Below are 19,712 nucleotides of genomic sequence, written 5' to 3'. Positions count from 1 at the left end.
TAAATGCCCGCGATACCTGGCGATGCGGCGCGTTATAGCTGGATGAATTGCGGTTAATTATCGCCAGCCGCTTAACAAGCGGAAACGCTGGGGGAATTAATACGGAAAGATTCCTCGATGGGGGCGACCTTTGCTCGCGCTTCCTACGCACTACGTGTGCCTCCACAGATAATAGTACTTTTAATCGTCCGCGGTGCCACGTTTATATTCTCCGTCGGCGTCCAGAAACAATGTTCTTCCTACTCTACGAGCAAAGTTGCACGAATTCCAGAACGAAGGTCCCCGGGGGGAGAAAAAGCCAGGCGTTGCACCTTTTCTCGGAGTGGCAGGACCATTAATGCAGGAAATTAATCATCAGTTACAGTGGCGCACTGCAAATTCATTAGGTTCTCATAAAAATTTATTTAAAGGCAAAAATCCAGGGGTCAGTTATCACCCTTTTCTTTGCGAGAGGTAACACGACGAAAGCGAAGAACAATTAAAATATTGCAAAGGTTGACCGTAAGCTGACTGTGAAAGGCTTCAACCCCTAAAGCGTCGAGAGTTTTAAGTTTTTTTAATAAAGGAAGCAGGAAGGTGCCTCCAATCGCTGGACGGTAGGAAAATTCCGAAACAGAGGAGGCGGTGGGGATGAAAATGAGAAGGGGGATGGGAAACCGACCTGCGAATACCCCAAGGCAATACTGTGAAAGCGACGAGATCGTTAATCTTGCAGATGGTAGAGGCTTGGAGTGGTATTCGATGTATATCGAACACCTACGAGTACACTTGCAGATACGCAAGTAGGAATGCCACACCCCTACGTGAGTCGGTGGTTGCGACCCTCTTTTGCGGGCTGGGTAAATATTTGCAGCGGCTGCCCGTGCTAATCGCCGGCGCGCAAGTATTTAAGACCGGATTAATAAATGAAAAACACTTCCCAGCGTCGAATATACATAACGCATCCAATGCAAAGTAATTCATTTCTGCTTAATAACTGCACGCGGTAAATATTGCCGCTGGTGATAACACGGTATCAAATCTGACAAAGTTTCCGTCTGTCTGTTTCTGTTCCTTGTTTCGCGTTTGTGCTTCATCGAGTATTATAGCCCCTGTCCCCATCTAGCGGATAAAAAGTGTCTCGAGTGTCACGTTGCTCCTACGCACGCGGGCATATCTCGCGCTCCCAGCAAACGTGTTATCGCGAATGACGCGATAAACGGAGAATCATCGTTTACATAATGAATTCAAACAAGCCTTATCTCGTTGATTATGAAAACAGTTTCAGCATCGAATTTGCACACTACTTTGCGCGATGCTTGGCGGAACAGTGGAAGCGAGAAGGTATGAAATCGCGGTCTGCGGCGAAATGCAGCGTTACCTGCTCGGTAAAGCCAGAAATGCATCGTCGAGAAAGGGATGGTAAAGTTGCGCTGTGACGTTACCGACGAGCAACGCACAATAATCGTGGCGCAGGCGCAGTGCCCTCTTCGGTAGTGACAATGCGACGAGATCCACGGAAAGTGCGAGGAGGATAAAGCGCGACGATGCTCGGGACGGGGCACAAACTCATCGGCGCTGTCAATATACTCTCGCCAACTGGTGTTATTAACGTGATTTGACCTTTCAAGCTCCCGGATAACTCGATCATTTCTCAGCAAGAACCCGCCGGAATCGAGGATGCTTGCCGTGAGCGGCAGTGCGAAGAGAATCGTCGGCATCGTAACCTGCTCTTAAGGTACGTGCGACTGGCAACATCCAAGCGTCTGGCTCCAACACTCTGCCAGGAAGAACTTTGTTAGCGATTCTATCTCTGTTCCTCGATCGCTGTGTGACACGATCGTCGTGCATCGCATTGTGCATCTGGCGTCTCTGTCTCCCTAGATATCGGTAACCCTGAACGGGAGCAGTCCTACGATAAAGCGAGAGATTCACTGCGAAGCGAGAGGGAAAATGTCGGGTTCCAGCGAGCTGTCCCGCTCACAGGAATACCTCAGCTTTCGTAGCTCCGTGCCACTCAGAAAGATCGTCGTCGACGCGGACGGCACTAAGGTAAAGTACAACACGATTTGTGAGATCGTTAGCTGTACGATCGATGCTTTCAAACGGCCGATTAGACAAGAACGGTATCGAGAATCGAAACGCGTGTAGACGACCTCGCGATTGCGATCGGTGTAAATAAATATCGTGCTCAAGGATATCACTGAATAATGACTATGTAATAACCTGACGAATAGACGATCCGCTTCCGCTCCTTTTAACACCATGTACAGATAGTTTTAAATATTAGCTAATTCTCGTTGAAGAAAGGAGATTTTCGGGGAGAGATCGTTTGATTTAAAAATTTCTAGTAACATCCCACGAAAACAATTTCCACACAAGACACCGTGTATGAAAACCACTTTTTCAAGCAATACATAAACACTCGTTTCGCATTGCATCGCGATCCGGTTCGCACTCCGAAACCGGAACAGTGCAATCGATATTATCTCTTCGCACGCGATCTAAACGGAACTCGATGTTAGCTCGGCCTCCTCTTCACTCTTCTACCTTCCTTTCAGGGATGGAAAGTATACGACTCCAATCCAAAGACGATAAAGTGCCCGTTAATATGCTTCCCACCGGTCAGCGGAACGGCTGACGTTTTCTTCAAGCAGATACTGGGCTTAGCGGCCAAGGGATACAGGATCATATCGGTAAGCATCGCGATGTTTCTCTGAAAGAGATCGACTCTAGGGAGTGCGCACAATTTCAGGCCGAGCCCCCAGTGTACTGGAACGTGAAGGAATGGTGCGACGGATTCAGGAAGCTCTTAGACTACATGGAGCTGGATAAAGTGCACGTGTTTGGCGCTTCCTTAGGTCAGAACGTACGGACGAACCGCATTATTTGTTAATCATGGCGGTCGAACGCGCCTCTCTAATGGAAACGTTTTTTTTTTCTCAGGCGGCTTCCTAGCACAGAAGTTCGCCGAGGTGAATGCCCACTGCCCCAGAATAGTGTCGCTGGTACTCTGCAACACCTTTACAGACACTTCGGTGTTCAGTTACAACGATTCCGCGGCGGTGTAAGTACGTTGCTTTCCTACGTAATTACGCGTTCCTTCCGACAGGCTCCAAAGCGAATCGAACTCGTCGTAGTTGACCGTTTATTCCTCTCTCGTAACGAGATAAGTGGGCGAACAACGGCAGGCGATACGTTATCTCGAATGTCCCGCATTCAATTACCACCGATCAATTCGAATCGTAGGTTTTGGATTCTACCGTCGTTGGTGTTGAAGAAAATGCTGATGGGCAATTTCGTGACGGAGAAGGTCGACGGCGAGATCATCGAGGCGATAGACTTCATGGTGGAAAGGGTAAATATTTTCCTGTAAATCCCTCTGTTTACAAAACCTGGTAAACATCTCCGACTGATGTTCTCGCTTCGCAGTTGGAAAGCTTGACGCAGCCCGAGTTAGCGTCCAGATTGACGATGAATTGCGTAAATTGTTACGTGCAGCCGCAGAAGGTGTGCAATTTGCCCATCACCGTGATAGACGTCTTCGACGAGTACGCCCTGTCGAATTCGGTGCGAGAAGAAATGTACAAATGTTATCCGAACGCGAAGTTGGCCCACTTGAAAAGCGGAGGAAATTTCCCGTACTTGAGTCGATCGGCGGAGGTGAACTTACATTTACAGGTAAGCGAGACTCACTCCCACCTGTGCAATCGTAAATACATTCTTCTAGAAGCCAAGCATGTGACTTACAGATTCACTTGAGACAATTCGAAGGGACGGAGTACGCCGCCTCCGAAAGAATAAGGCTATAGCACGAACAGTTGACGCCTACCACTGAATAGGGATCAGAAGATCGAGGTCGCCGATCAGCCTGATATTTTATTATAACTCACGGTTATAATAACAGCCACGAGATCTCGAGGCGTTCTCCAAATATAATCACCATCATTCATGTCAAACAAGCCGAAGTATTCACTGTACATAGCGATTAGCGTTACGAGACGTTTACTCGATTTTTATCGCGATCTTCGCGAAGATTTCGTATTGTTATATTTTTTTAAGAAAATATTTATCGATTATAAGGCACTCCGTTTCGAAAGGTCCTTTGAAACGTTCCAGAGTGCTCGTAATACGCGAGAAGAGGAGAAGCGCGTAACAGAAAAACGAAATCGGCCATACGTAATTAAGTTAATTACAATTGTAGGCGCATCGCAGGTGTATAACGTGCGCGGTGGGTGTCAGCAATTAAATCGATATCGATGCTATGTTTGGTCTCCAATTCGACGTGTTGTACATATATATATCAATTCGAAATAAATATACTTTTGTAAGAAACGTGAGCCGTGGAAAGGATCGATAAGAACCACCGTCGGTAGAACGGTTAATTGTATCAGCGAGCGCAGCGTTGTCCCATTCGATGAAACACTCGCGGCGTTCGCCCCGTTCGCGTCGCCCGTGGCGGTGAATGAACTCATGGGATGTCTGCGTTTCGCGAGACCGTACAAGAACTTGCTCGGTATCGATTTCTCCCTGTACGCGTTCATTCGCGTTTCTCTCTCGCGGGCTCGGGTTACAGTGTCTTTCCTGCCCACCTACGGGATACCTTTACGCTTTCGCACACACCACGCGAGCATTAATCACAGTGCTGCACCGAGCCACAAGCATACCACCCAACTTGTAGAAGCTCCTCGGCGTCTTCCCAGCGAAACTTCCAGCAGGTAGAACTTCCACCCTGCTCGCTAAATATAGCCGCTCTGTAAAAGCCTCCTAACATTAACTATACAATAAAAGGCTTCCAAGTAGAGAACCTTGGCGCCTCGCCGAAGCCTCGGTGTTATAATAAATAGATTATCAATTCCTCGATAATTGAAACTCCAACGGGGACTTTATAACAGACTATTGTTGCGTAGAATCTAATTTGCATCGTTTCTGGGACGAGAACGATCGTGTGTACAATTTGGCCTCTGCGAGGCAAATCAGCGCGATTATAATCCCATAGACCTGAGATTTTCAATTAGCAGCGCGGTGGTTGATAAGATTACGGTTATCGCGCGTAAGCCGTTCCCGTCGCGTCGATTTAACGATAATTCTCGAGCCGCGAAGCGGGAAACGGCGTCTTTGAAAGTTCAGTCTCTCAGGTGCTCACGGAGCGGATAGCCGCGTGCTCCGCTCGCGCTCGCGATACTTTGTGCACGTTGCTACCTTATCCTCTGGCGTATCTATGATCGAACCGTCCGATTAGCTGCTGCTTTCCGAGAGGCAGGTTCCGCGAGTTACCTCCTGCGTGAATCCCTTCGAGCGTCTTGCGAAGGCACGCCTCGGTGGCTTCTCCTTCCGCGGCCGTCGCGGATAGTGATCGATCGATACGCGGGGGGAACAGGTAATTAGCGGTAACAAGTAGTCAGATCGCGGGCTCATCCGGTGACAATGTAAACTGGTGGAATTCGATACCCTGCCACACGAGCGTGACGCGTTTCATCGCGGACGTGCGCGTCCTACGCAACGCCTCGCTGCGATTCCTCGGTTCGGGGATGAGGACAAACTGGCCGTCTCTCTTATGGCCAATCGATTGCGCGTTAAATCGAGGCTAATAAGCTTCCGACCCGCGACGCGCTCGCCCGCCGGTCTACCGCCTTAAGCGGAAATCTGTTTCGCGGGTGAAAGTAAAGCTGCGCGCGACGTTTTCCTTAAAAAATTACACCGGCTCTCCGTGAATATCGGCCCTTCGTGCTCCTCATTCAAGAACGTTCGAACGTTCTCCATCGCTCGCCGGATCGAATAGCGAATGGTAAGTGAAGCTCGCGGCTTCTGGTGACGTTTCGAAGTGGCTAATTCCCTTTCCCACGCGGCAGACAGAAACTCATTTAAAATGTATCAGATTCTCCCGCGAGGCAGGGCGTTCCCGCATTCGTAGTGGAAATTGCACGCGTGTAGTGTTCGTCGAAGTGTTAAGCAGGGCCCGATCTAGGGGGCGCAAACAGGGAATTACCCGGAGCGGCGAAATTGATTAATTGGTAATTTATGAATATTAAATCTTTTATAAAACAATAAAAAAAAATTATGTTAAACGATTTTATTTAAAATGCACTAAAAATTTAAAAAACAATCCATTTCTTGTACCAAATTTCGATGGTGTTTTTCACTTTAAATAAAATCGTGGGAGCAGGATATCTGACAACAAATTCATTTCGACGCTTGGTTCTGCATTAAATTGATTCATATTCTGTTATGAAATATCCTGCTTCACGATTTTGTTTAAAGTGAAAAACACCATCGAAATTGGGTAGAAGAAATGGATTGTTTTTCAATTTTTAGTGCATTTTAAATAAAATCCTTTAACAAAAAATTATCTCTCTATATTTTTTTATTATTTACGTTTTAGTGTCTAAGTTTTGATTTGTGGTTATATGCTGATTTCACGTCAATTGAATTGATTTGATTTGTGGTTATAGACTGATTTCAAGTCGCTTGCATCTGTGGTTATGGGTTATATTTATTAATGACTGGGTAATTTTTTCACCCCCTCTTGGTTAATTTTTTTTTTTAAACATTGTATTGTCATCCAAACTACGCACGCCTGCAAAACACAAGCAGAGGATCGAAGCAGAATATAATCGTTTAAAAAGCTTCTGTCATTCAACGAATACCCACAACAAATTTCACTCACTGTCGACAATTATATCCTAAAACAATTATTTAAAATTAAATCTAAACGGCAGCACAAGTGATTCTTTGCCCAGAGCGACGGAAGAGCTAGATCGGCCCCTGAGTGTTAGTAAAAATGAACCGTTTGCATCTTCCAACGAGTGACTACACCCCTGCAAAGTTTGCGCTGCAAGTGTCGGAACGCACTTGCACGCAAAGCGCACCTTTTTGGACAACGGTATATCCTTCGAAAGCGATGCTTTGCCTTGGCCACGTTTCACAAACCGGGTGCTAAGCGCGACGCGTCTCACTCCTGCGGCTACTAAAGTCACCCAACACGTTTACACGTACAGTGGCCACTCTACTCTCGGAGCAAACGCTTCGCGAGATGTATCTCCGGACGATCGTTACGCGACATCATGGTCATCGAGCGACGCGGCTCATTATCGAGGAGAAACGGCGGTAACGGAGAGGCGGCGCACGTGCAAAGAATGTCGCTGATTCACCCCCCGCGTTAATAGCCGATCGGCATTCCAATCGCCCCCGTGGTGAGATACATTGCACACATTTCGAATTAACGTAACAGATCGCTAAGACGATTAACGGGCGGGATAGCTCGCAGCTGTTATTAATATCGCCGGAGCGGTGAAAGAAAGCTAATAATACACCCAGCGTCATTAAAAACTGGATTATCTATCCCCGGAACGTCACTGGAACTCTGCGCTCCTCGCCACTCAGTCCGCGCTGACGATCCGCTCCGTAGATCGCAGGACCACGATGATAAACTGCTCGCGCAATCGCAACCGATTCACTTGAAACGCCAGCAAGGGATCGAAAGTCTGTTTGAAAAGCCCCGGAGTCGGAGTACGCTGCATCCTTCGAAATGGCCAGCGAGGCAGAGCGATCTCCGCTGCTGGAGAGGAACGTAAGAGCGTCGATAAAGCTAGCTTACGCTTTGGGACATATTTTCAATGACCTCACCGCGGCCATGTGGTTCTCCTACACCCTCATCTACTTCCAAAGGGTGGCCTTGCTGCGACCGATCACTGCCGGGGCCCTCCTGCTTCTAGGTAATTAGAAATACCTGAGTCTCCTAGGTTTCGTATCCACGGGGATTGAATTTCAAGTCGCGGTGTCTTCAAGGGCAAATCGTGGACGCCTTCATGACGCCGGTGTTCGGGGTGCTGGTGGATCGTTACTCGAAGAAGAAGGTCTGGCACATCGTCGGCTCCGTGCTGGTCACTGTCACCTTCCCCGTGATTTTTGGCGGCTTCGCGGAGCCGACCAGCGCAGCCGTCATGGTCGTCTACGTGCTCAGCATCGCTGCGTTTCAGACTGGATGGGCAGCCGTGCAGATTTCCCACCTGTCCATGATCCCCGCGTTGACGAACTCTTCGCTGGGGCGCGCGGACCTGACCGCGATCAGGTAAAGTAAACCATAACGCCGCTGTTTCGTCGACTCTTCCTGTTATCGATGCGAATGGAAGTCTATCGTTGCACAGATACTCGGCCCAAGTTGGAGCGGCCGTGGTGGTGTTCGTCGTCACGTGGATCGTCCTCCCTACGAGCGAGGAAGCCGTGGTGCGCCTGGCTCAAGACGACAGTTACAAATTCCGGGTAAGTGGCTCGAATTAAGCGACGAAAACACTCGGCGCAGCAGAAGGGAAAGGGGCGTTTACCGTTCCAGCGATATGTGTAATTCGAAGATTTCCGAGATTTAAGGGATGGACGATACGAATGAAAGGGAATCGCTTGACAATGTTTTTCCCCCCTTTCAGAACATCGTACTAACGCTGACGTTCATCGGCCTGATGACCACGATATTCTTCCACGTGTTCCTGAATGGGAATCTCTTAGAGAATTCCGACAGGCATAAAGGGAACTCCGAGGAAGCGAGGAGATTGGTCGATAATCCTCAGAACAATCGGAGCTACTGGTTCAGTACAACGATGCTGTTAAGGGTGGCCATGCTGTACGTGGCCAGCAGACTGTTTATAACTTTGGCCACAGTGTATTTACCATTGTACATAGAGGAGACGGACGTGGACGGGAAAGCGGCTCTGGCCACGGTCCCCTTGGTATCGTACGTGTCCTCCTTTGTCGCGGCCCTGCTGCTCAAGTACATAAACAAATCGTGCGGCACTAAGGTAGGTTTCTATGGGTGGGAGCACGAGGAAAAGGGGCATTATCGGTCCGTTGCTTCGCAGGTGTGCTACTTCCTGGGCACGCTAATTGGCATGTTTTCTGCGGCGATCACGGAGTACGGCGGAAACAGCGCGTCGATCATTTACATTGTCGCGGTTCTTATCGGAGCAGGAAGCTCGATCACGATGGTCACCGCGCTGAGCGTGACCGCGGAAATAATTGGCGCGCGAACGGAGCGGAGCGCCGTCGTCTACTCCATCGTCACCTTCCTCGACAAGGTTGTCACCGGGCTGGTGGTTATCCTCATCGAGAAGTGGTGAGAAAATCAACGTCACACTTCGAGGAGAGCGGTTAAGGACTGATGGAAGAAATTCCCTCGCCGTTTTTCGTTTTCAGGAGGTGCACGCAACCGCAACTGTGCCCGAATTACAACAGAGACACTCTGTCGCTGGTTTGCGCGGTTTCGATGGCACTGGGGCTCATCACTCTCTTCTCGATATCGAGATGCTTAACCTGACGGTGTTCCCGGCATCTCACTGTCACCGATGAATCGTATTTCTAGGCCCTTCCATAATAAATCATTCATATTTGCTCTTACCTTAGACCTTAGACCATATACAATAGGGTGGGTTTTATTTTCAACTTTTTCAACTCTAGAATAGTTCTAAATAATTGAAAATAAATCCGTGTAAAGTTTGAGCTCGATCGGATAACGGGAAAGGGTGCTCCTGGGCCTTTAAACATTTAAATCATTATTTAACAGCTCGCGAAGTCGATTTTATATAATATCCTCGAAGTTATTGATTGAATAAAACAATGTGTGAAATAAAAGTTGTAGATATGGACAAGGAGCATCTTTTATGTTTTATTACTTTTTCTCGTGCGACAAACGGTTTTCGGGGAAAGTTCGAAAAACTAAAGAAAAAAAAATTTCTCAAATTTTCAAAGTTTAAATGCTTCTAGAACACTTTTTATTTATGAAGGCGAACAAAAAAATGGAATTTTTATTTTCGAGGACTATTTTTTTTAAATTTAAGGGGGCATATACCGAAATATGCGAAAAAGATAAAACAAAATTTTTCTTATTTTCAGTGTTTGATATGTCATGAATGTTTCCTGAAAATTTGGGACCTAAATTCATAAAAATGTCGAAGATATAGACCCTATATCTTCGCAAAAATCAGACCTCTATATCTTCGATATTTTTGCGAATCTTTCGAACTTTTTTCGAAAACCGTTTGTCGCACGAGAAAAAGTAATAAAACATAAAAGATGCTCCTTGTCCGGATCTACAACTTTTGTTTGACATATATTTTTATTTAATCAATAACTTGGAGGATATGATATAAAATCGACTTCGCGAGCTGTTAAATAATGATTTAAATGTTTAAGGGCCCAGGGGCATCCTTTCCCGTTATCCGATCGAGCTCAAACTTTACACGGATTTTTTTTTTAATTATTTGGAACTATTCTGGAGGATGCCCCGAAGAAAATCTTGAAAAAATTTGACCAAGAGTAAATAAGAGCCACTCTAATATATACTTATAGACACCTCTATATGAAGTCACGAGTCAAAGTTTGGCAAAAGTAACGGGAAAAAGTGGTGTCACTTGTGCGCAAAAGATAATTCAAAATGGTTAGACCATATATTCAAGTGAGGTTCTATCTTTTTCTGTGAATAATTTTCAATTTTCAAAGAATTGCAAAGCCAGTGATTAAACTATTTTCGTAAATATTTATACATTGCTGGAACTTCCATCATTATTTTGCCCACATGTGACTTCACGTGGATGAGTTCATCTTTGCGTCAAGACGGTTATTTGGAGCCGTGTCTGTAAGTATACATGGTCTAATGTTCTTAGAATACGAGGGGTAAGAAGCGTTCGCTTAAACGCTCGCACCATCCTCGCGAAGCTCATTCCGTGACCATTAACGGATAATTTTTGTATTTGTCTACTCTACCGTACAAGTTACACTGCCAAATGTACCTAACAATAAAAGTTTTCTAGCAAAGCGTTGGCATAAGTGAGGCAGAGGTTAAGTTCGCAATTGAATTCTGCGCGGCGATATTATCGCACGATAAACGAGGGATCGTCGCTAACGACGGGACGGGAGGTTGCCATAGCGGCGGGCAGGTGACGCGGCGAGGTCGAAGTGGATAGCCTCGGAATTTTCCGGAGAAACAGACCGGCGTGGTGCGGCGCGCGAGTACGATGACCCGCTCGATTTACGCGTTACGTGGCGGATCGCGGCTGCGTCGTAGAAGGCGTAAGACCAGATCCGTTGAATGCTGCGCGGCCGTTATACCTCGTCGGACAATATAGAGGCCGGTATATCGTGCGGGGCCGACCGACGCGACGATAGGAGACACGAGAGCGCGAGCCTTGCGAAAAGGGAGGGGAACAACCTCGAGAGGCTCCCGAGCCTCGGGTAGCGCGACAGAGAGAGCGAAATATGTGAATCAAAGCTGTGGTGGGGGGAGAGGAAGGGAGAGCGAGAGAGGCGGCGCGCAGCGGCGCTGCAGCGGTGCACATGGAGGAAGGGAAAGCGCGAGAGAGAAAGAGTAAAAAGGTGCGAAGGAAAGCGGTTCGGTTGGAACACGAGGCAACGACAAACGGCTCTCGCACACACCGCTCGGGCTCGCGGGGGAACATGTCCCGGAAGGTGCGCGTGGCGCTACTGCGCAGAGTCTTGTTTTGCTCGTGGGGGAACGAGGGGAGCACGGAGGCGGACGCACGTTCACGGGGCATGGCGTGGTGCGCGTTCTAGTAAACAAGTTGTGCGCGACTCGTGCGGGGAATCTGCGTGGCGAGTGATCGTGATTTTTCTTACGGAACGGCCGCGATACGGCCGGCCAGAATGAATCGTGCCGTGCGCGAGTACAGATAGCCACGGACCAGCCCGATCCACCGCGTAGACGCGACGTCGTGTCGTTGGAATATTTCGCCTCGCGGTCACCGGTTACCAGTCACCGGTCACAGACTACTAGACGAGAAGTTCGTCAGTTACGAGCCACTGCGCGTAACCCGACCACCGCGGTCCACCGCGTGCGCTTCTTCCTTCTGTCTCTTCCCTTCTTTCTTCTTCTTACTCCGTCACTCCGCGACTCTGTGACTCTGTGCTGCTGCCGCCGAGTGTGTATGTGAACGTACGTGTATGGTGTTTGCTGCGCGGGACACGCGGCGTCTTCATTCTGTACGCGGGAACAAGTGTTGTTGTTGACGGTGCTGCTCGCCAGTCGATTCACCCAGCGCATTATCGATCGACCCTCGATCGGCTGGCCTGCGTCTCGAGGTTTCGCCGGGAGCATCCGGGGGGATCCTTTTACGCTCGCCACCACGGTAAGTCGATCCCTTTTCAATTTCTTTCTACACATGCCGCACACGCTCTCACGTGCTCTGGTGTTTTGGTGCGCGCGAGCGCGACCAAGGGCGCCCCTGCCCCGCCGAGCGCGCGAGCGAGCGGTCTATCGATAGTCCCATATTTTTCGGAGCACGAGCGTCGACAGAGAAAAAGAGAAACGGAGAAACCGCGTACTCCCGATAGATCGAGTGTGCGCTGTTCTCAGTGCACTGCGTTCCTCCCTCGCGGCGTTGGCGTTCGGCGTTCGAGAATGCGCGCCAGAACGGGCTTTTCCAACGTCTTTCGATTCTCATTCATTGACTGCCGTCAATCGGCGAAACGTTATTGTTGAACCTGCCGGCTACTTCGCGCTGGCCGTGTAAAGATACAGCAATCGATCTCTATCGCGATTCATCGAATCGCACCGCGCGCAGACGTTTCCCAACGAACAGTTATTTAATCAAAGCGGAATGCGAAATTTCAACGGCCACTGCCGGGACGGTTGTTTGCTCGTCAATATTTCAAGTTAAATAGCATCGAAGCTGAGCTATTGTTCCGAACGAATCGATATTTTGCGCGGCCGTAATCAAGGGGCTGGAAATGTTTGCGTGAAATCTGTTAATTTCAAACAGCGTCCGCCAACTTCCTGTTTATCTGCTCGTTCACCTCCGAGGCTGCTAGACTCGCCACCTCCGCCCCCCATGTTTCCCCGATCGTAAACATTGAGACAGTTCGGCCTTATGACCCACTTTCGTGTCTCTCCTCGTGTTTTTCTCGCGCATGTGTCTCATTCACCGCTTTCGACAGCTCTCATAACAGAATCCGCTACATTCTCTGCCGTGTAAACAGAGACCACACCACGACCTTAACCCCTTTTTAAATCGCCTCAATTAGCCGACCATTCACGATCGTTGGCTGGCGACGCGAGCGGCCCACGAGTTTCGCGAGAATTTCTCTGCTGCTTGGGTGTCCCTTGAGGGAAACGGGGGAAATTGAAAAAAAAAAAATAAAAAAAACGAGGAGAACGTGCCGCGCAGATAGAGGGAGCAGGCTGGCGGGATACGGAGACGTTGGTTGGCGTCGAGTTTCTCGCCGAGATCGCGGCGATCGGCGTGGATGTCGATCGACGCGGCCTGCCTCCTCGGTAAAAGGACCTCGGGACGTCAATAGAAGCAGAGAGCAGCGGCGGCGGTGGCGGTGGCGGCTGTATCGCATTCCACGATGTTTCTCTCTTTAGTCACTGACCTCGCGACTGCTCGGCCAACCTCGTTTCGTCGCCACTCTCGCCTCTCCTTGTTTACCGCTCTCGAGCGCGGCTCCGCTCCGTCCTCCCGCTCGGAAACTTCCTCGATATTGTCCCCCGTTTCGCTCCTCTCCCCTTCGCCTGGCCGACGAATACTTTCAGAGGATCCTACGCTACGGCCACCGCTACCCAAGCCTAACCCAGACGCAGTGGAAAAGCCATCCACTCCCCAGACGTGCGAATTGGCCGCCCGTAGGACCGTTCTAATCGGTCTAACGATCACGGCTCTGTATCCGCTGAACGCATTCCGTCGTTTTCCATCGTGTTCGTCGAGCCGGTCTCTCCGCGATAAACAAAGGGCGCGCCCGCAGAAAACGGCGACGCGACTCCAGGGCAGTACGGACGATATCAGGGTCCATCGCTCGCGACTAATCGGGCGAACAAAACGTCTCCCCGCTGGAACACTCGAAATCGGGGATCATCCGCGTAAATCGGTCTTTATTACCGTATTGTCAGTGAGATCCGTATTATTGGCCCTCCGTTCAGGTCCGCGACCAACCGGCCGTGAGCCCCGCCACTCGTCCCGCGATTGTTCCACGAGAAAGCGGTGCAAAGGATCCGAGTCAACCCTCCGGGGACCGGTCACTGGTCCCACCGCCTAATTGCGTCCTTCGAAAATGTCTCCGTTTCTTTCACCACAGTTCTCTCGTGTCGTAAACGCTGCTAGAGGGCGTGGAGTGGATTAAGAAGATTTCGTGAACAGCGAAGGGTGTAGGAGCTTTGTTTGCGGAACGATAAAACGATTGATTCCTCGGTTAATTCAGAATGAAGCTTGCGTTGGTGTACGCGTTGCTAGTTTACCAACAAGCCTTTATGGACAATAAATCCTGTTGTACGCGCCCGTCATCCCACAGGGACGAATGCTACCTAAACAGGAGGTCACGACGACGACGACGATGTTTACATCTGGACGGCCTTGATTGCACCGAGTTATTCTAATTGAATAGGCAGGCTTCACCAAGCACTCCGCATACGTACCGCCGCGAGTATGCTCCCCCCTCGTTGCGTTATGTTCCGACCGCTAGCACCGGGGGTCTGTCGTTCGTATTGTGACGTTTAAGGGGACTCGTACGCGTGGCTATCTTCCAGGATCGCGAGCAAAAAGTTCTCGAGTTCGTACAGAGAGGTAAGCGAGGTAAAGGGACCGATCGTTCCCCTCTTCGAGCCCTGCAACTTTATCCTCGCCTATATGTCCGTTCGTCGAAGAGGGCCAAAGATAGCTCAGCCCTCAGATACGTCAGCCCGCGTGTCAAACGCGGACTATAATTACCAGCGAGTTCACGAATGAATAACGTGGAGGGTACTGTCCCTTAGCTGCAGCCATTTGCTCCCTCGCGACGCGCGCTTGCCTGTTTCTCCTCGCGCTAGAGTAGACCGCGAAACGCTGTATATATTTTTATTGCGTCGGGCACACGTGGCCCGCGCACGCGATTGCGTAACCGCGCGGAGAGGTTCGCGCGCGTATCACGATTTCGTACACGTCGCAAACAAATCTTTTATTGCCGCACTCCCGAGCGCTCGTCCTTAGGCTCTACGCCGCGATTGTGGCTACTTCCCCGTGGCTTGCGTAAGAGAAAACACTCCCCGGCAAAGAGACGTAGTAAATCTCTGCACTTCCACCACGTTGTTTCCTCGTCACCGTGCGACGAAATGACGTCAGGCAAGTGGATCTCTCTCTCTTTCTCTCTCTCTCTGCCAGTCGAGGCTGACAGTGATCCCTGTGACGTTTCTACAATTCGAGAATTCCACGTGGGATGACACTTCTATTTCCAAACGACCGCAGGCACTTTTATCGCGGGAAACGCGCGTGATTCGTGAGTCGATGTGCGCGTGGCACGAAGGAAGCCTCTGGGTTAGGGTTGCCATTGTAAGTACTATGTTTTTAGCTAGTGTACTATATCCTGTTAGACAAAGATATAGTAGCGCGTGATGGTTCTACAATTTTTATTAAACGATTTTATTCAGCTTTGATCCTCCTCTGTTTGTTTGTATGGTTCAAATCTGGCAACTCAAATTTGACCCGCTTTCAACTATCCAATTGTCTTGAAACTTTGCAGGCGTGCGTAGTTTGGATGATAATACAGTATTTAAAAAAAAAAAATTAACTTGTGGGGGTGAAAAAATTACCCAGTCATCAATGAATATAACCCATAACCATAAATCCAAACGACTTGAAATCAGCCACTCGCATTCTTTACGGAAAAGATAAAAAGCCCCTGCATTCGGGACGTTAGTCGCATCACGATTACCGAAAATACACAATTTATCGAGAAATGATCCGTCACGTATGTACGAATAGTAAAACTAAAACTTTGCAGGCGTTCGTATATCACCATCGAAATTGTGGTATAAGAAAAGAATTATTTTTTAGTGAATGTAGCACTACAACGTTTAAGCAAACTGTGTACAGCAATAAAAGATATTTGTAAAGAAGTCTGAGCTCTGAAATGTAAATCCAAAAACGCTACAAATTATAAAATAAGAAATATATAAATAAAAATTTTATGTTGAACGATTTTATTAAAAATGTAGTAAAAACTAAATTAAAATGCACTAAAAACTAAAAAATAATTCTTTTCTTGTACTTCAATTTTCATGGTGTTAAAATGGTGTTTGATCACTTTAAATAAAATCGTGGGACACGTTATTTCAAAACAGGATATGAAACACTTTAATACTTCACCTTCTGGTTGCACATGGTTCCCCACGATTTTATTTAAAGTGATATTAACACCATCAAAAATTGAAGTACAAGAAAAGAATTATTTTTTAGTTTTTAGTGCATTTTAATTTAGTGTTTACTACATTTTTAATAAAATCGTTTAACATACATTTATTTTATACATTTTTTATTACTTATTTGTCTTATTCTATGGCAACATCGAAACTTTAATTTGCAAAATTAAACTCTAACTTTCACTGCAATTGAACCTTTCACATATTTGTTCAAGCCAATTAATTAATAATGCAAAATGCAGAAAAAAGTATATATCTAAAAAATAACAAGTTTTAATGTAGTTTAATTTTGTACCACTTTCCTCTGAACACTACTATATTCTTTCACAACGAACGATACTTTTTATCGCATTTAAACGTAAAGTACTGTATTTTCCCCACAAAAAAAAATTGGCAACCCTACTCTGGGCAGATTATGGCTTTGTCGAGGTTGCACGTTTCTGGGAAAGGTGAGACGGGGGAATCGAGAAATCAGAGATGTAGCATTTCTGCCATGGCTTGCAGAGCATCCACTTCAGAAGAGGCACGAGCGAAAGCTCCCAACTGTCAACCTTCTACTTGTATTTACATACAATTTTTTGGAAACCTCTTTCCTCTGGAAATTTCACCGAATATAAACGTTGACAAAAGGGGCCGAAGCGCGTCGGTGTCGTCCCTGGAAAATTCGCTAATAGCGGAAGGAGGGAGGGATTGGAAAGGGCAGCCACGGTCAGGCTCGGCTCGCTTTCTCTGCTGAAATCATCGACGGATTTAGAGTCTGTTTACAATCGCACCTGCATTGTAACCGAAGCGGCTGTGGAGGTTCGTGCATCCTGTTTACCAAAGGGTTGCCATGCTCGATAACGATCCTCTCGCGACAATGTTTTCCCCCGCGGTAGGACTGCGACGCACCGTGCAACGCTGTTGAATAAATCACCGGCGACTCGATCGCGCAACTACGATCGACTAGCGCCAGATTAAATCATCGATATCACGCGGGGATTATCGAATGATTCACTGGCGTCGCGAGCGATTCTATGCAAACGCGCCTACGCTCCATTGCCGCGCTATCTATACGCGGGTGACAGTCTTAATTTATAATTAGAACCAGCGTGCATCGCCTGGCGGTATTTCTAGCCACCACGGCCTGGCGATCCACGCGTTAATCGCCGTCGTGGAAATCAGCGAGCCTAAATCGAGCTTATCGCGAGACAATGGCGAGAGAACGAGGGAACCGGAGACAATTGAACCACACCTCCCGCAGCTTCCATCGCCGTGTATCCCGGGGGACAATCTCGCGAAATGTCCTCGTTCGCGGCGCTGACCTAGTCGCTTTGTCGGTGAATCGAATCGCGGTAACGAGCGTGGCGCGAAAGCCCACCGGTTCCCCATTTGCATCGGTTGCCTCGTAACTCGCGCGTCCCACCAGCTTCGCTTAAATTCGTATCGCCACAGTGGCAGTGCGCGCGAAATATATCTGCAAAGGTTCTGGCTCGTGAACGGGCGCAGCTCGATTCCCGCAGACCGTCTTTCCCTCCTCCGGACGGATTCGATAGTGGCTAATTAACCGATCGAGCTGGGTGTAAGTTTCTTGTGTTATTACGATAAGCGGATAGAGAAACGTGGACGTGTCGGCCTACACGGAAACTGGTCGACGTTGATTAGGATTTTTAGCGACGCGCGTCGGAGCCTGTACACGAGGGAATGCCGTTTTCGTGTGCTTAGCGGTGATACAGATTGATAAAGATCGGCCGATTCGTAGGACGAGTGGAGAGAGGCATCGGGCGTGTTTAACGCGGATGAGATTTCAGAAGCAAAAATCGTGGAATGCGGTTGTATAGAGTGTAGTTGGGACGCGATCTCTTGGGAGGACTGACACGGATATTAGATGCGAATCCTTCCGAGGATGATGCAACGCTTGGAAGCTGCCTTCGAGGCAACGCAGCCCTCCAAAGCGCAACCCTCTAACGGAGGTTTAAAGTTGGACTTGAAATTTTTTACAACCGTAGGGGAAATCGGGGCTAGTTGACTAATTCCCTTTAATTGTTGTATTATGTTATAAATTACGCTGCGATTCGCGATATCGAAGCATAGGAATGGCCAGCTTGCTATTTAATGCGTCACCGTGACGAAAACTTTCGTGTTCTATCAGTGAGAATAAAAAATCTAAAATAGTCCGCGGGAAGTATATATTTTTGTTTCGACTATTTATGAATTTTTGTCCACTAAGTATTGCTTGATGTTTTTTGTGGAAACTAATACTAATTGACTATATAATTTAGGGTATTTTATTTTATCCGGTGCGTGGAGGTTTTGTACGTATGACCCTTAACGTGTTGACAATGTCGGACAGGGTTACTTGACTAAGCATAGGAATACCACTAAAAATTGCACTTTTTATCCTCAAGATGCAGTCGAGGCAAAGAGTTTAGCTGCTGAAATTCATTTCTTCCCACCACAAATCCCTCCAAACTCACCCCTACAAATTTTACACCCTATCCTCCCTTCAAACTCTCAGGGCTTCCAAACAAACCATAACAAACAAGTAGAAAATAATTACAGTATCTAACACCATGATACTTAATAAAAAAAATAACAGTGTGAAAGAGTGAACAAAAAAAAATATTTGTTGGTCGTAGAAAATATATGTACGCTTTTCATATACTATATTGATGGAATTGGCTGCGTATATATACGCCTTTCGTATATATTGCTGGAACTGTGACAGCGTATATATACGCTTTTCGCAGGTAAAGGGTTAAAACTGAAAAGTAAATGTCAAGTCAACTAACCCCATCATATTTGTCAACTAACCCCACAGCCGGGGTTTGTTGACTGATTCGTCTCACTACCTACTCTAAATATAATAAAACCTACGACCTAGACTCAAGTAAAACAATTATAAAAATTAAGCCTGTATACCTAATGAAATTTGTAAACTTTTGGTGTGCAACAAGCCAACAAAATACCAATGGCCTATTTATAAAAATTAGAAATGTTAAAAATTAGTGAACTAGCCCCGGTCCTCCCCTACCTACCGCATTTATCTCGTTCTTCCTCCAACTTTGCTGAAGAAATCGTCGCGCGTCTTGCCACGTCTGGGTCTCACCCAAATCCCGGGGCTCGGATCAAACGAGGTGGTTGGAAAGTATGCAGCAGATGGGCCTTCCCGTGTACCTACTTCCAAGGTAACCACGAGGATCCTGTATTAGAGGTGCGGCACGCAGAGTGCAAGGGGAGGGCAGGGTTCCGAGGGGACGCGAGAAACAAAGGGTGGGGGGTGGAGGTGAAGGAACAGGTAGAGAAGGAGCGTGGGCGAAGACGAAACGGGGAAGAGGACGGGGGGAAGGGGTGCCCTTCCATCGGAGCTCAGCCACGTTAAGTATGCAAACTGTGGCTCTATGTATGCGCTGCTGGCTATACCTTCCACGAACTATATTTCATTCGCAGCACGATGGGAACGCCGCGCATTCCGCGCGTGTACTCGCATTCTCCCAAAACCGTTCGCACGGTCTGACGCGTCGGCGTCGCGAGGGCACACGCGGCCACTTGACGCGCGTGCGTCTCACGGCCGGGGAACTCG

General features: G+C 48.0%; 3 protein-coding genes across 3 annotated transcripts in view; all 3 read left to right on the top strand.

The window, feature by feature from the left end:
* Positions 1–1,459: 1,459 nt before the first annotated feature.
* Positions 1,460–4,314, top strand: LOC143373428 (maspardin). The gene is made up of 8 exons (XM_076820683.1): positions 1,460–1,717; positions 1,864–2,031; positions 2,541–2,675; positions 2,735–2,840; positions 2,926–3,046; positions 3,229–3,337; positions 3,412–3,660; positions 3,732–4,314. Exons 2-8 carry the CDS (start codon positions 1,933–1,935, stop codon positions 3,789–3,791), a joined length of 879 nt encoding a protein of 292 aa, XP_076676798.1. The 5' UTR covers positions 1,460–1,717; positions 1,864–1,932; the 3' UTR covers positions 3,792–4,314.
* Positions 4,315–4,456: 142 nt separating this feature from the next.
* On the top strand, positions 4,457–10,782 carry LOC143373427 (major facilitator superfamily domain-containing protein 12). The gene is made up of 7 exons (XM_076820682.1): positions 4,457–5,767; positions 7,388–7,694; positions 7,768–8,050; positions 8,127–8,241; positions 8,403–8,771; positions 8,832–9,085; positions 9,166–10,782. Exons 2-7 carry the CDS (start codon positions 7,508–7,510, stop codon positions 9,284–9,286), a joined length of 1,329 nt encoding a protein of 442 aa, XP_076676797.1. The 5' UTR covers positions 4,457–5,767; positions 7,388–7,507; the 3' UTR covers positions 9,287–10,782.
* Positions 10,783–11,325: 543 nt separating this feature from the next.
* The window catches only part of Inr-2 (insulin-like receptor-like), a 74,328-nt gene continuing 65,941 nt past the window's right edge, over positions 11,326–19,712 (top strand). The window contains exon 1 of the mRNA XM_076820681.1: positions 11,326–12,110. The gene's annotated coding sequence lies outside the window, so the exon portion shown is untranslated. The remainder of the gene's footprint in view (positions 12,111–19,712) is intronic.

Source organism: Andrena cerasifolii, chromosome 9 (assembly GCF_050908995.1).
Source record: "Andrena cerasifolii isolate SP2316 chromosome 9, iyAndCera1_principal, whole genome shotgun sequence".
In the NCBI taxonomy this organism is placed as follows: domain Eukaryota; kingdom Metazoa; phylum Arthropoda; class Insecta; order Hymenoptera; family Andrenidae; genus Andrena; species Andrena cerasifolii.
Note: the sequence above shows the minus strand (reverse complement) of the source record. Positions and strands in the feature narration are given on the sequence as shown.